The sequence below is a fragment of the Notamacropus eugenii genome, chromosome 6 (assembly GCF_028372415.1).
Source record: "Notamacropus eugenii isolate mMacEug1 chromosome 6, mMacEug1.pri_v2, whole genome shotgun sequence".
Lineage (NCBI taxonomy): Eukaryota > Metazoa > Chordata > Mammalia > Diprotodontia > Macropodidae > Notamacropus > Notamacropus eugenii.
The window spans coordinates 107324848-107338961 of record NC_092877.1 but is presented as its reverse complement, the minus strand read 5'-3'; the positions used below and the strand labels follow the sequence as shown (position 1 = coordinate 107338961).

Genomic DNA, 14114 nt, shown 5'->3' with positions numbered 1-14114 from the left:
AAAATATTGCAAGTAGCCAGAAAGAAACAGTTTGAGTACTGTGGAAATACAATCAGGACAACACAAGATCTAGCAGCTTCTATATTAAGGGATAGGAGGGCTTGGAATATGATATTCCAGAAGTCAAAGGAACTGGGATTAAAACCAAGAATCAATTACCTACCCAGCAAAACTGAGTATAATACTTCAGGGGAAAAAATGGTCATTCAATGAAATAGAGGACTTTCAAGCCTTCTTAATGAAAAGACCAGAGCTGAATAGAAAATCTGACTTTCAAACACAAGAATCAAGAGAAGCATGAAAAAGGTAAACAGGAAAGAGAAATCATAAGGGACTTACTAAAGTTGAACTGTTTACGCTCCTACATGGAAAGATAGTATTTGTAACTCTTGAAACTTTTCTCAGTATTTGGGTAGTTAGAGGCATTATACTCATATATATACAGACAGAGGGCACAGGGTGAGTTGAATAGGAAGAGATGATATCTAAAAAAAAATTAAGGGGTGAGAGAGGAATACATTGGGAGAAGGGAGAAATGGGGCAAATTATCTCTCATAAAAGATGCAAGAAAAATCTTTTTCAATGGAAGGGAAAAGGGGGGAGGTAAAAGGGAAAAAGTGAAGCTTACTCTCATCACACTTGGCTTAAGGAGGGAATAACATGCGCACTCAATTTGGTATGAAATCTATCTTACACTACAGGAAAGTAGGGGAGAAGGGGATAAGTAGGGTGAGGGATGATAGAAGAAAGGGTAATTGGGAGGAGGGAGTAATTACAAGTAAGAGAATAGAAGAGAGAATAGAATAAATAGGGGGCAGGATAAGATGGAGGGAAATATAGTCATTTCACAACATGACTGGAAGTCTTTAGCAAAACTACATATATGTAAGCCAATACTGAATTGCCTCCCTTCTCAGTGGAGATAGGTAGGCAGGGAGGGAGGGAGAAAAGTTAGAATTCAAAGTTTAGGGAATGAATGTTGAGAACTGTTTTTGCATCCAACTGGGAAATAAGAAATACAGGTAATGGAGTACAGAAATCTATCTTACCTTACAAGAAAAGAAGATGGGGATAAGGGAAAGGTGGGGTGTGATAGAATGGAGGACAGATTGGTTGAAGGGGTAATAAGAATGCATGATGTTTTGGGGTGGGGGAGGGGAGAGATGGGGAGAAAATTTGGAACTCAAAATCTTGTGGAAATGAATGTTGAAAACTAAAAATAAATAAATTAATTAAAAAAGAAAAAAAAGACTTGGATGAATAATGCCATCCTTCCCTAGAGAAAAACATGCAGATTGAAGCATACTTTTTTCTAACTTTCTATATTTTTCTTTCTTTTTCTTTCTGATCTGTTTTCTTTCACAACATGGCTAATATGGAAATATGCTTTGCATGACTGTAGATCTATAATCTTTATTAAATTGTTTGCCTTCTCAATGGGTGGAGAGGGAAAGGAGGAAAGGAGAAAATTTGAAACTCAAAATTTTTTTAAATGTCAAAAGTTTTTTTTTACAAGTAATTGGAAAAAAATTTTTAAAAAGAAGAAGATCCAGTCCTGGGGTACTGAGTCCAAGCACTATCGAAGGCAGAAATTACTATTCTTAGCCTTAGCTTACACTTCTCCTGAGATGAGCTACATTTTCAGAGATCCAGAAAAATGATTGACTAAGATTTCTGGTCTTTGCCACTGCCAGCTAATCAAGTCATTGTTCTTTTCTGAGCCTCAGTTTCTTCATTTGTAAAATAAGAGAAGTGAATTAAATGATCTGTAGGATCCCTCTCCAGCTCTAAATCATATGGTATTAATTTGGTAAACCAGAAGATGAAGGAAATATTTAACTTCTTAAAGATTTTTGGAAAAGCAACTAAATGCTAAGGACAAATTATTCTTAACTATTCCACAGAACATCTAGTGGACAACATGTTTCAATCTAAGAGTCCATGTGGTACGGTAGAAAGCAAAGGTAAAGAAGCATCAGAAAACTTCATTCAAGTCTTGCTCTTACCATTTATTAGTCGTATGACATCAGACAAATCACATAAACCTATCTGAATGTCAAGTATCTTCAGCGATAAAAATGTGGATTTCATCTGCCCTACTTTATTTCATATAGTTGTTGTGGAACTCAAACAAAATAATAGATAATTAAAGCTCTTGGGAAAACATGAAGTACTACGTAAATAAATATACAGCAGATAGTTCAAGCTATATGTGAACTCAAAAAATAATATTGAATTTATTTTAAAGGATTATATAATTCATATTTTTCAATAATGGCCTCCTTCCTAATTAGAATGAATGAGAAAGGCTTTATAGTATTATGAAGCAGGGCAAAATATTGCTATTAGGATCTCAAAGACATTGTACAAGAGTATAGTAGCACTTTTTTCTTGTAGCAAAGAACAAGAAACCAAATAGGTGCCTATAAATTGGGGAAGAACTAAACAAATAAATTATGGCACATGAGTAATAGAACATTATTATCCCAAAATAAATTATGACTATGACATGTTCAGATAAATATGAAAAGACCTGATGCAGTATGAAACAAGCAAAAGCAGAACAATTTATGTAGTGACCTCAATAATAATGTGAGAGGAAATACTTTAAAAGACTTTAGAACTGTGACCAAATGAGTAACCAATCATGACTTCAAAAGACTGTCAATAAAACATAACTCCCACCTGTTGACAGAGAGGGAATGAACTGGAGGCACACAATCAGAAATGAATTTTTTACATTTTTTTTTTTTGGCTTGGCTACACATATAAGTCACAAGGAGGCTTCTACTTGGAGAGCGGGGAAAAAAGAGCATCAATAAATATTTTCTTTAAGTGCACAGAACAAAAAAAAGCGCAAAAGAGGACAAACAGCAATTTAGGTACTACTACTTTGCTATTCTTATGTGATACACATGTCTTTAAAAAGCTGTACATAACAGAAGTTTAGTTTATTATACAACCCTTTATCCTTTGTATACTGAAATATTTGTGTTGGTGATTGTTATGTTTACAAAAATGAAATTTTTTTTAAAAAAGCAAAGATTATTTTTAAAATGTTCATGTAGTATGGTCCTCATTACAAGTAATCAAAATACCATTCAAAGAAAAAAAATCAAATTGTTACTTGCATTTTCCATCTTCTAATAAAATGTACTTGGAGAAAAGTCATAGTCAATTACAAAGTTAATCAAAATTGCAAATCTCACCTTTACTTGCAAAGTTTTCAACTTTTCGGGCAAGTCTATTTTTTTCATGTTCAATCTGACTGATGATAGTTTCAAGATCTGTTTTTAAAACTATTTCATCCGTTAATCGTGCTCTTTCTTTATGGCATGAGCTTAGTTCCTGAAAGTGTCAAATATTAAATTAGGATTCCTAGAAGCACTTCAAAAACACATTTAAAAATAAAGCCATCAGTTACTGCCACAGTCATAATTATATAATACTAAGCGATATATGTAAACATATTTGGTAGATGATTGCTTTTCCTAAATCAAAAATATAATGTAGTAACCTAAATTAATGTAATAGTATTAAATAGTAAATTTGTAGCTAAAACCAACATTAAATTTTAACTAAAACCTATGCTCAGTGCAATTTTTTTAAACAAACTCAACATAAGTTAAAGAATCTTTCACATACAGATTATAGAGCAGCAACCACCCTAAACTGTTGAGTTTTCAAGAAGAGAAAGAATCTTCTTATTTACTTACATCGGCCAAGAGTGAATGATTCACACTTTGGATGTCATCCCCTGTAAAGATACTGTTCTAGCTACTACTGCTACAGCTAAGAGAATAAGCCTGCCCTATTATGTTACCATGACCACATGGTTCATCCTTATAAATTTTGAGAATATGGAGCATAAAATCATGGTAAGTCAACTAATCAAAATTTCAAAGGGCAATGAAAACTCTGATCTCACAACCCAAGTGGACATCAGGATATGATGAAAGCAATTCTACTATCTTCTCTATTAATTTTTTCCTACTTATACTGTATAACTTGCTTTTGCATATATTTGTGTTTGTATGTTGTCTGCACCATTAGATTGTAAGCTCCTTGAAGGCATGGACTGTCTTTTACCTTTTTATGTTTCTAGCACTTTGCACAGCTTAATAAATGTTTATTGATTGACTGGTTGACTAAATATTCTTTCATCTAGAAAAACCACTACTAAGACCAGAAACCCCAAAAAGATCAAAAGGAGAGAAAAGAGACACATATGTACAAAAATGTTGATGGCAGCTCTTCTTGTGTTGAAAAGAACAGGAAACTAAGGAAATGCCTATCAATGAGTAAATGGCCAAACAAATTACAATATATGAATGTAATGGAATACTATTGTGCTATAAGAAATAATAAAAGGACTAGTTTCAAGGAAAACTGGGGACACTTGTATAAATTGATATAAAGTAAGCAAAACAGGTAGAATAATTTATACAATAAAAATACTGTGATGACAAAGAATTTTGAAAGACTTTAAGAATTTTGATCAATGCAATAACCAATCATGATTCCTCAGGACCAATGATAACATATGATACTCCTCAGGGTACAGAGAGATACACAGATATATACACACACACACACACACACACACACACACACACACACTCTCTCTTTCTCTCTCTCTCTCTCTTTTGGATATGGCCCACGAAGAAATTTGTTTTGCTCAACTATGCATATTTGTTTAAAAAAATGCTTTTTCTCCAATCTCACAATCCCTCTCTGCTTTCCTGTCCTTGATCGGCTATACCCACTATCCTCTAGCACTTACAAGATTAAAGGTCAAGTCCTTTGTAACAAATTCTGCCAAATATTCAACCATGTAAATTCAGAAGTTCAGTGTTGTATTATGTCACAATAGAACAAGCTGGCATGACATTTACAGAGGAAGTGATATGTCAAGAACAAAAACATAACTAGTTATATATTTACTTTATATTTCTCAGCTTATCAGAAGCATTTAACACCATCAGTAGGTCTGAACCATGAATGGCATCAAGAATTATGAGCTGAATGCAGGCCTACACAACATTGAGCCCACAAAAAGACTTCAGGCAGCCCACAAAAAATGTAGAGGATATAAAACAAGCCTGCACAACAAACCACCAATGGGTCACTTTGGTAGGGCATATGTTGTGCTGGTCTGGCTTAATAGGAAAGAGTTTACATATCCCATAATATCGATCTATATCTTATACAACCAGAGGAATAACGCAAGTTTGGATAAATGGGTTCTATTTTAAATAATGGGAAGGGGACTATGATTTTCATATTAATATGTGTGCGTTCATCCTTCGTTGCCGAAGAAGACCATGCCATCAGAGAAATAATGACATGACTTGCACTTGACTTATTTGAGTGAGGGAGGGCTGTGTAGGTCACCAGCCTCACTTTTCCTCCAGAGCCATCTGAATCCAGTGACCAGATATTCATCAGGATGAGGCAATTGGCGTTAAGTGACTTGCCTAAGGTCACACAGCTAGTGAGTGTCAAATGTCTGAGGTGAGATTTGAATTCAGGTCTTCCTGATTTCTGCACTGGTGCTCTATCCACTGCACCACCTAGCTGCCCCATTAACACGTGTAATGAATATACTAATAGATTAGATTTTTCAAAATTGCCTAACTTGAGTCAGAAGCTCACAATGCAGTTTGAAATGATCTACCAAACCTTGACAACACTCACAATCATTGCATCTTGTGCCACTGTACCTTAAGTGAAGTGAATTAAAGACTGTAGAACCTGTTTCCAGCACAGAACTCTGGTCCTGTGACCCATCAAGTAACAACTCCCAAAGACTTGAATAATACTGCTCCCACAGTACTCCAGAATTGTTGTATTGTTTTCCATTTGTGAGCTTCTCATGGGAAACCACTCAAGCCATAGGAACCATTGCTTGTAATTCACCTTTCCCCTCCCTTCCCAAGGTGATTTATGTATATAATCTCTGTCTTCATTTCAGCAAGGTGGAATTCCGATCAGGAGAATTTCTGATTTGCAAATCTATTCCTCATAATGAAACTAATTCATTAAATGGCTACCTGACTACTGGCACTTGTGTCTGGCAAGCTGTTTCATCATTTTCAGACTAGAGACTGGCTCAGTAAAATCCTGTTAACAAGAGCTAGGTAACAAGGAACCAAAAAGTTGGTGTCAGTCAAAGCCTCTAATCTTTCAGGCCCAGAAAATTCTTCCAATTCAACTGCCTATGAAATCAGCAGCTTACTATTTATTGAAAAATATCACCAAGGAATTCCTGTATACTTGTATCTCTAATGCTCTGGAAAACTACCCAAAAAACCAAAATGGCCATTTTGCAAAGCCAGTTTGGGATGTAAAATGATAAGACTATATAAACTAATGGCAAATTTGGCTCACTCTAAAATGAACAAAGTTTTTTCAACTTTGAGGAGCACTAGAAATGATGATAAAATCAATAGCATTGCTTTCATTTCTAAAAAAGCCTACGCAGAATCAGGACCAGTTGGCAGAAGCGATCATTTAGTAAAACTAGCAACAGACATATCCAAATGCTTATTTACTCTGGGAGGCAGCAATGAGGAGTAGGAAAAGCACTAGCTCTAGACTCAAATGCCAATTCTGATGCCAACTCTCTATAACCTTGAACAAGCCACTTAACTCTCTTGGGCTTCAGTTTTCTCATCTGTAAAATGAAGCAGGTTTGCTCTCCGGTTTATTTTTTCCTAGTTCATCTTTAAAGTTTAAACATTAAAAACACAAAGTAAGAAAAATTTACTAACTTCACTGAAAAAAATTATTGCTTAGAAATATAGACTTACCATTTTAAGTTCTGTTATTGTTTCTTTAAGGGCCTGCACTTCACAGTGAAGCCTTTTAATTTCTAGCTGAGAATAAAAAAAGATCATAAGTATCAAAAATTTAAAGGGTAATAAACTTAAACCATAATGACAAAAACCACTGAGTCACTTTAATAAACAGTCCATGCAGCCTCTCCTCTGAGGCTCTCTCCAGAGAGTTAAACCGATAATCAACAAAGAGAGACAAAGGTGAATATTTTCCTGGTCAGTCAGCCTTGGGATGAAAGGTCCCTTAAAAGGTAGCAATACAGAAAAATAGGTGTCATCCTTCATCTATCCAGATATTTAATCTTTTGATTTCCTAGGATCCCCTCAAAGGCTACATCCCAAAATGTTAAATGGAGCACAATAATAGATTTTAAAAGATTGTAATTTTCCAGTTAAAGTTCATTTTCTGTAATTTTTAGAAATGCCATTTCTTAATTTTTCTATTTCATATCATTTTTTTCTTGCCTTCTACAACTGAACCAGATTTTTTTGAGTTATAATTTAGAGAACACAGGATTATATACTAAGATGTAATAACATTCCCGTGTTTTTGAAGTGTCTACTATCCTTAAAGACACTAAAGCTAAACAGCAGTTAGATGCCAAAAACCAGGATATCAGTTGGTTTCCCAAAAGGATAACAGGTTTTGAAGTTCTCCTTCTTGTTCATTTTCGAAAAGATTTTGGTTTTTCTTCTCAGGAGATCATATGTAACTAGAAATTTCTCCAGGTCTCTCTCTGTATTACACTTGGGTCATCAAGGTCTGGAGTGCTAATTGTTGCTGTTTTAGGTCTCTAAGGCCACAACACAGAACCAGAGGGATAGCAAAGCTTCTTTCCTGTTGGACAGCTGGGTCAAGGCTGTTTCTTCAGGAAAGGGGAATGGCTAGGATGTGGTCACATTTAAGAAATACAGATAGTTCCACTGGTTGAGTAACATAAAAGACCTAGAAATATGGGCCTTGCTACTCTTCCTCAGCTGAAGTCACAGTTTTGTCTTGTTTTCTACTTTTCATACAAATCTGGGGTCCTGGTATTGAAACAGTTGGAAGAAAAATCTCAATTTAAAATAGAATAAAATGCTCCAATTATTCAGTGGTTAGATATCGTGAAACTGCCTCTAAATCCTTTCAGGCAGTTACCTATTTTTGGCCTGCTATTCCTGTGTCAGTGCTTTTCATTATCCATGAAATCTGAGCCTTAGTGCCCTGGTCCTACAGCAGGTGAGGTCCACCAGATTTGCAAACCGTCATATGTGGTCTAGAACAGATGGCTACATGACCTCCTAGTATTTCTACCGATCTGACTACCACTTCTCAGTATTCTTTAATAGATCTTCTTTCAGGTCATATACAACAACAGTGGGGGTAGCCCAAGGCTGTCCTTTTTTCCCTTCATACCAAATATCCTTAACCAAAGGGGTCCTGGATCCTTTGGCATTCTGTAAAGACTAAAGATCCCTTCTGAGGACAACATTTTTAAATGTACAAAATACATAGAGATTACAAAGGATACCAATTATATTAAAATACAGTTATCAAAAACAAATTTTTTTAAATCTAATTCACATACAGTTAAGAACCCCTCCTCTACACTACCTCAGCTGGTATTGTCATAGGAAATCATTACCTCTACGAAGCTGATTTCCTGATCTGTGTACTGAGCCCTAACCTCTCTTCAAGGCTCCAATCTGGCTTCACCAAAGTGCCTCGGAGATCTTGAACTAGATGTCAAATTAAACATGACCAAAACAGAATTCATCATCTTTCCCCCCAGGCGCTCCCCTCTTCTAAACTTTCTTATTACTACTATCAAGGGATGAACATTCTCCCAGTCATTAAAGTTGGCAACCTGAGTCATCTTCAACTCCTCACTCACGTTCACCCCTCATATCCAACCTGCTGGCAGACTGTTTATTGTTTCTACTGTCACAACATCTCTTGTATACATCCTCTTCTTTCAACTCACACAGCTGCCACCCTAAGATAGTATGAGTACCTCATACCTACAGCATAACCTTCTGTTAAACCTCCCTGATTCAAGTCTCTCCCCATTCTAATCCAAACTGACTCAGTTGCCAATTTGATTCCTAACTACAAGTATGTGTTGTCTCTGTCTCCTTCCATCCCTTTGCTCCCCACAAACACTCAATAAGCTCCCTAATTAACTTCAAAATCAATTATAAAATCATCTGTTTAGCTTTTAAAGCATTTCACAACCAGACCCTGTCTTCTGTTTCCAATGTTCTTACTCTTTACGCCCCTTCACATAATCTAAAAACCAGTGACACTGGATTTCTTGCTATGTCTCACTCTCAACACTCTATATATGTTGTGCCTTTTTACTGGCTGTCTTAAATATATGGAATGCTCTCCCTCAGCTCTTAGCTTCCTCTGAGGTTAAGTTCAAATTCCATCTTTGGCAGCAGGCATTTTCCAGAACCACTCCTTGCCCCTTTACCCTACGTACTTCCACTTACATACACACTGCTAGGGCCTTCCCTCTGATTACTGAGATCACTACCATCCATGAATGTGATAGTTACCTCTTTAGGTATGATTTTTTGGTATGTTGGCCCTTTTGTTGGCTGTCTTCCATGCCCCTCTCCTTTCTCATCTCTACCTCCTGGTTTCCTTCAAGTCTCAGTTAAAGTCCCATGCTGTGAAAGATGCCATTCCCAAACCTCCTTAATCAAAGTACCCTCATTCTCTGATTGTCCTCAATGTATCCTGCATATAGTTTGTTTAAACAAAGCTGTTCGTATGTTGTCTCCCCCATGAGACTGTGAATTTCTGTCAGCATAATGCCTGGCAAACAGTACATGATTAATAAATGCTTATTACCTTGACTTAACAAGTTGTCTCCCCAAAAAGAATGTGGACTCCTTGAAAACAGGAACCATGTTCTTGCCTTTTTAGCACAGAGCCTGATATACAAATACAGCTTCAGAAATATTCGTTGTCTGACCAACACCTTTATTCTAGCCATCATTCATGACCAAAAATTCTTGAGTTTCTCCCATCTCTCCCTATGCCTTAACACTTCTACAACAATTCATCCTAACTATAACCTCTGACTCTTCCACCCTCAGGACTTTTTCAGCCCACTGTCTTTTTTCTGACCTTACTTTCTCCCCTTCCCAACCATGACATTATAACTAACCCATCCAACATCACTCTCCACTCTCAGATTCCTCACCTTCTTATTCCATCACCCTCATGACTAGCTAAAACACACCCTTGGATTACTGATATAATCCCTGACTTCTGTTCTTATTTATAACTGAAGGAAGTCATGCAACAGGGCTGACGGAATCCACAATAAATTAACCTCACCTCCCTGGACCAAGAGAACCATCTCACTTCTCTCTTATTCCTCAAGCTTCCAACCTCATCTTTTCTCCCCACCCTTTCAGCTAAAGATCTAACCACATATTTTACTGAGACAATAGACCCATATGCTTTGGGTTTGCTCTACTCCTCTTCATTTCAAGACCCCTTGACATCACCCTCTCAGTGGGCTTCTTCATGCCAGTGTCCAACTCTCTATATGCGTTTAGACCATTCCCTCTCAGAGTCTAGCAGGTCACCCTTTCAATCATCAACCCTCTGTCTAATCTTCAATTTGTCCCTATCTACTAGTTTTTCCTAACTGGCTGGAAACATGCCCAAGTTTCCTCAATCCTTAAAAATACTTGTTCAAGAACCTACAACCCCCTCAAGTTATTGTTAATCAATAAACAAGCATTTATTAAGCCCCTACTGTTCATACTTTCCCTTTCTCAACCAAACTTCTAGAAAAAAAAACTGTCTCCCCTCCCAGCCTCTGCTTCCTCTATTCTCACTTACTTCTTAAGCTGTTATGATCTAGTTTAAAGTTGCCAATGATGTCTTTGACTACCAAATCTAATGATTTTTTTCAGTCTTCATCTTTCTTTCTCTCCCTACAGTAGCTGACCACCCTTTCTTCTTCCTGGATACTCTCTCCTCTTCTTCAGTTTTCATGACATTAGTCTCATGGTTCTTTTCCTACTTATCTGAAAATTCCTCAATCTCTATTGCTATGTCATCACCCAAATTATACCTTGTAATCGCAGCTATGTTCAATGGCTCTATCCTGGGCCCATTTTACTTTTCTACTTCTCTAAAACAAAATTTTAGCACTAAAAGAACTGTCTTTGTAATTACAAAACTCTCTTATGCAGAACATCTTATTTCCTAACAAATCCAGATAAATGAGACTTAAAAATTACAGTGGTTTTTATTACCTTAGCTTCCACAAGTTGTTTATCTGTACTCTCAAGAATTTCTTCTCTATGCCTTTCCATCTGCTGTGCTATATGATCTATTTCATTCAATTTCCGAGAAAGTGTTTCATTTTTGTTACTTAAAGTAAGAACCTCACTGGTTACAGTTTTCTTGCTGTCCAAGAGTTCTTGTACACGATTTTCCAGGTCTCTATTTGTTTGCTGAAGGAAATCAATCTAAATAGAATTTATAATAACATATAAAATTATTATTATACATGTCAAGTCCCTAAAATACATTATTCTATATCATTCTGCATATTTTAAAATCTAAATAGGATATATGAAATAAAAAAAACTATGCTGAAGAACTAACTTATAAGTTTGGTTTGATTCTAGCTTAGTAAAAAATACATTTACTAAAAATTTCAACCAAAGAGAAGAACTGATAAGAAGAGGGACTGAATAAGCGTCTCATCAGTACAGAAGACTAAAGAACAACTAGATACTGATAAAACTATCATGTCACTTACCTCCATTGCTACCTGACGTATTTCACATACCAACCTATGATTATGGATCTATGGTATGTGAGTCATGTCTTACCCAGCAATAATGCTGAAGATTTACTACAATTGTTTTTTTTCTTCCTCTTGCACCTCTCCCTCGTAGCCTCCATACCAAATGAGTGGCAAAGATGCCAAAGAAAGGATCTTGGTAAAGCATAATATGTTTTTAATTTTTATCATAATCTTTCCCACACTAATTGAGTGCCAAATTACACAAATACCACAAAATAATTAAAATTAAAAAGCACTGAATCCATTACCTGAACATTCAAGTGAGTGATAAGCTTCTCGTTACTTTGATTTCTGGACTCCAGAGAGAGAACATCATGGGACCGACCACCATCAAGTGCAACTGATAGTCGCTCTATTTCTCCATCTCTTAACTCCACCTGAGACGTAATTTTCCATTATTTTAAAGTGTTTTTTTTTTTAACTCAGAATTACAAAAAACATGTATTAGACATACCTGGAGTGCCAAATTCCCCACAAAATACAATGTTTATCGAGTATTCATATACATTTGTCATCTAAAAAATATACAATTACCAATGAAAAACGTACCCAGAACAAAGTGCATCAAAGAATCCAGAAGATCAAAATATTTCAAAAGAACTGTTTAGTACATAATTTTAGTCCTTTCTTATAACCCTCATTCTAATTCAGTTTTTCTTTTTCACTTTTTTGAACTTCTATATTTGGGTAATTTCTCTAAGTAACAGAAACTGTTGCTAAAGAAAAAAAAATTGTTTAACAATAGAATCCACAGATCAAAACAAGGGTGACTGGGACAAATCCAATCAAACATTTCTTATTTAGATACTAAAAAGAAAGTATCATCAAATAAACTTCTACTGATGACGAGTCTATAGCTCAGAGTTCTGTTTTTGGTCTCACTGAACACAGATATGAATTTGGCAAGCCATTCAATCCCATCCAATAAGCATTTATCAAGTGCCCCCTATGTTAAAGGCACTGGGCTACCTACTATACAATGACAGAATGAAAAAGAGCCCTTAGATTCAGAGAGCGGATGTTCCAGGAAGGAATGGTTTCTCTATACTTGAGATTCTTCAGCAAAATTGAAATAAAAATATATATGCACACAGTGAAGGCTGATCAGTTTACATTTACTTTGAGAAGAGGAATAAAAGATTATGAATTGTGAAATATCAATAAGTAAATAACTATGCACATAACTTATTATTTAATAGGCAGTTTGCATTCTATAAGACCCTCTGCAAAATGTTCATTTGCTAACCTATTACCAAGTCTTCGCTTTTAATAACATTTTTACCCTAAACTGACCAAAGTATTTTACAAGCTCATAAACACATGAATACTGAGTTATATCTATGTTTTTACATAAAGAAATAACTTCACTCCAAAAAATACAATTAAATGTCTTTCTGCAGAAAATGAAAACCAGGACAGCCAAATAAAATTCTAAGAGCACTAGAGAAGGAGATCATAATTACCTAAGTCAGAATTGAACCTAAGATATCAAACTGATAAAATATAACTAACTGTGGTCCTTCCTAGATTTTATACTTCTCAGAAAACTGTATTTTATAACCATCAATTGATTTTGGAAAGAAAAAAAACACAAGATAAAAACAGTGAGAATTTAAAACAAAAAAAAACTGGAGGATTTTAAGGAAAAAAGGTTCAAATTGTAAAATAAAACTTTTGTTTGATATACACACCCCACTAATATTTTAATTCAATGAACCAGAAGACAGTTGGATGAGATGATCTCTAAAAATATTGTTAATGATACCATTATTACCACAAATAATCTTGAATTTTGCTTTATAACCTTAAAATTCTATGAATAGGAAAAAAGCTCTATAAAATTCCAGTAACAGTATTATAAAGCAAAACTAAAACATATTTACAAATAGTTACAATATGCCCCTCTCAGGCCCTAATATTAAGCACTAATAGGAAATCCTACCTGCCTGCAAGAAATTTCCAATGCATTTTCAACAGCTGCTAACTTGCCCTGTAAGTGACGTACTTCTTCTTGAAGCTCAAAGATTCTGAAACGCATTTGTGAATAACTATAAATATGTTTCTCAAGAACACAAAGTAACAAAAATAATTTCAGCACATACAAAACTGAGGGGGGATTAGATGATTACTGAAATACCTTCTTACTCAAAATTCCATGGTCCTATGAAAACAATTTCTTTTATAAATTTCTTATTCCAGTTAAGCAGGCTAAAGAGAATATAAATAGAGAAATGAGGCAATTAACCAGATCGTTGAGTTAAGAACCCTCCAATGAAAAAACTAATCCAAAACTTTGGTTTGGATTTGAAATATCTGATGAATTGCCTCAATTCTAATTAATTTTATCTATCAAATATAAATATATGCAAAAAATCATACATAAACAACCTGGCCCACTTTTTCATTGACATTAGAAAACTTGAAACCCTTAGGTCTCTTTCATTTCCTG

The 14114-nt window shown here is 35.3% G+C and overlaps 1 protein-coding gene across 7 annotated transcripts in view; it reads right to left on the bottom strand.

Moving 5' to 3' along the window:
• Window positions 1–14114, bottom strand: part of CEP135 (centrosomal protein 135) — a 277569-nt gene that overhangs the window by 250704 nt on the left and 12751 nt on the right. For all 7 annotated transcript variants that reach the window (XR_011969605.1, XR_011969600.1, XR_011969602.1 and 4 more), the window contains 5 exons: window positions 13608–13692; window positions 11914–12042; window positions 11106–11321; window positions 6813–6878; window positions 3210–3348 (listed from right to left, as the gene is read on the bottom strand). Coding sequence is in view for 1 of the 7 variants with exons in the window: in XM_072620822.1 (XP_072476923.1) it covers window positions 3210–3348; window positions 6813–6878; window positions 11106–11321; window positions 11914–12042; window positions 13608–13692 (635 nt within the window). In the remaining 6 variants the exon portion in view is untranslated. The remainder of the gene's footprint in view (window positions 1–3209; window positions 3349–6812; window positions 6879–11105; window positions 11322–11913; window positions 12043–13607; window positions 13693–14114) is intronic.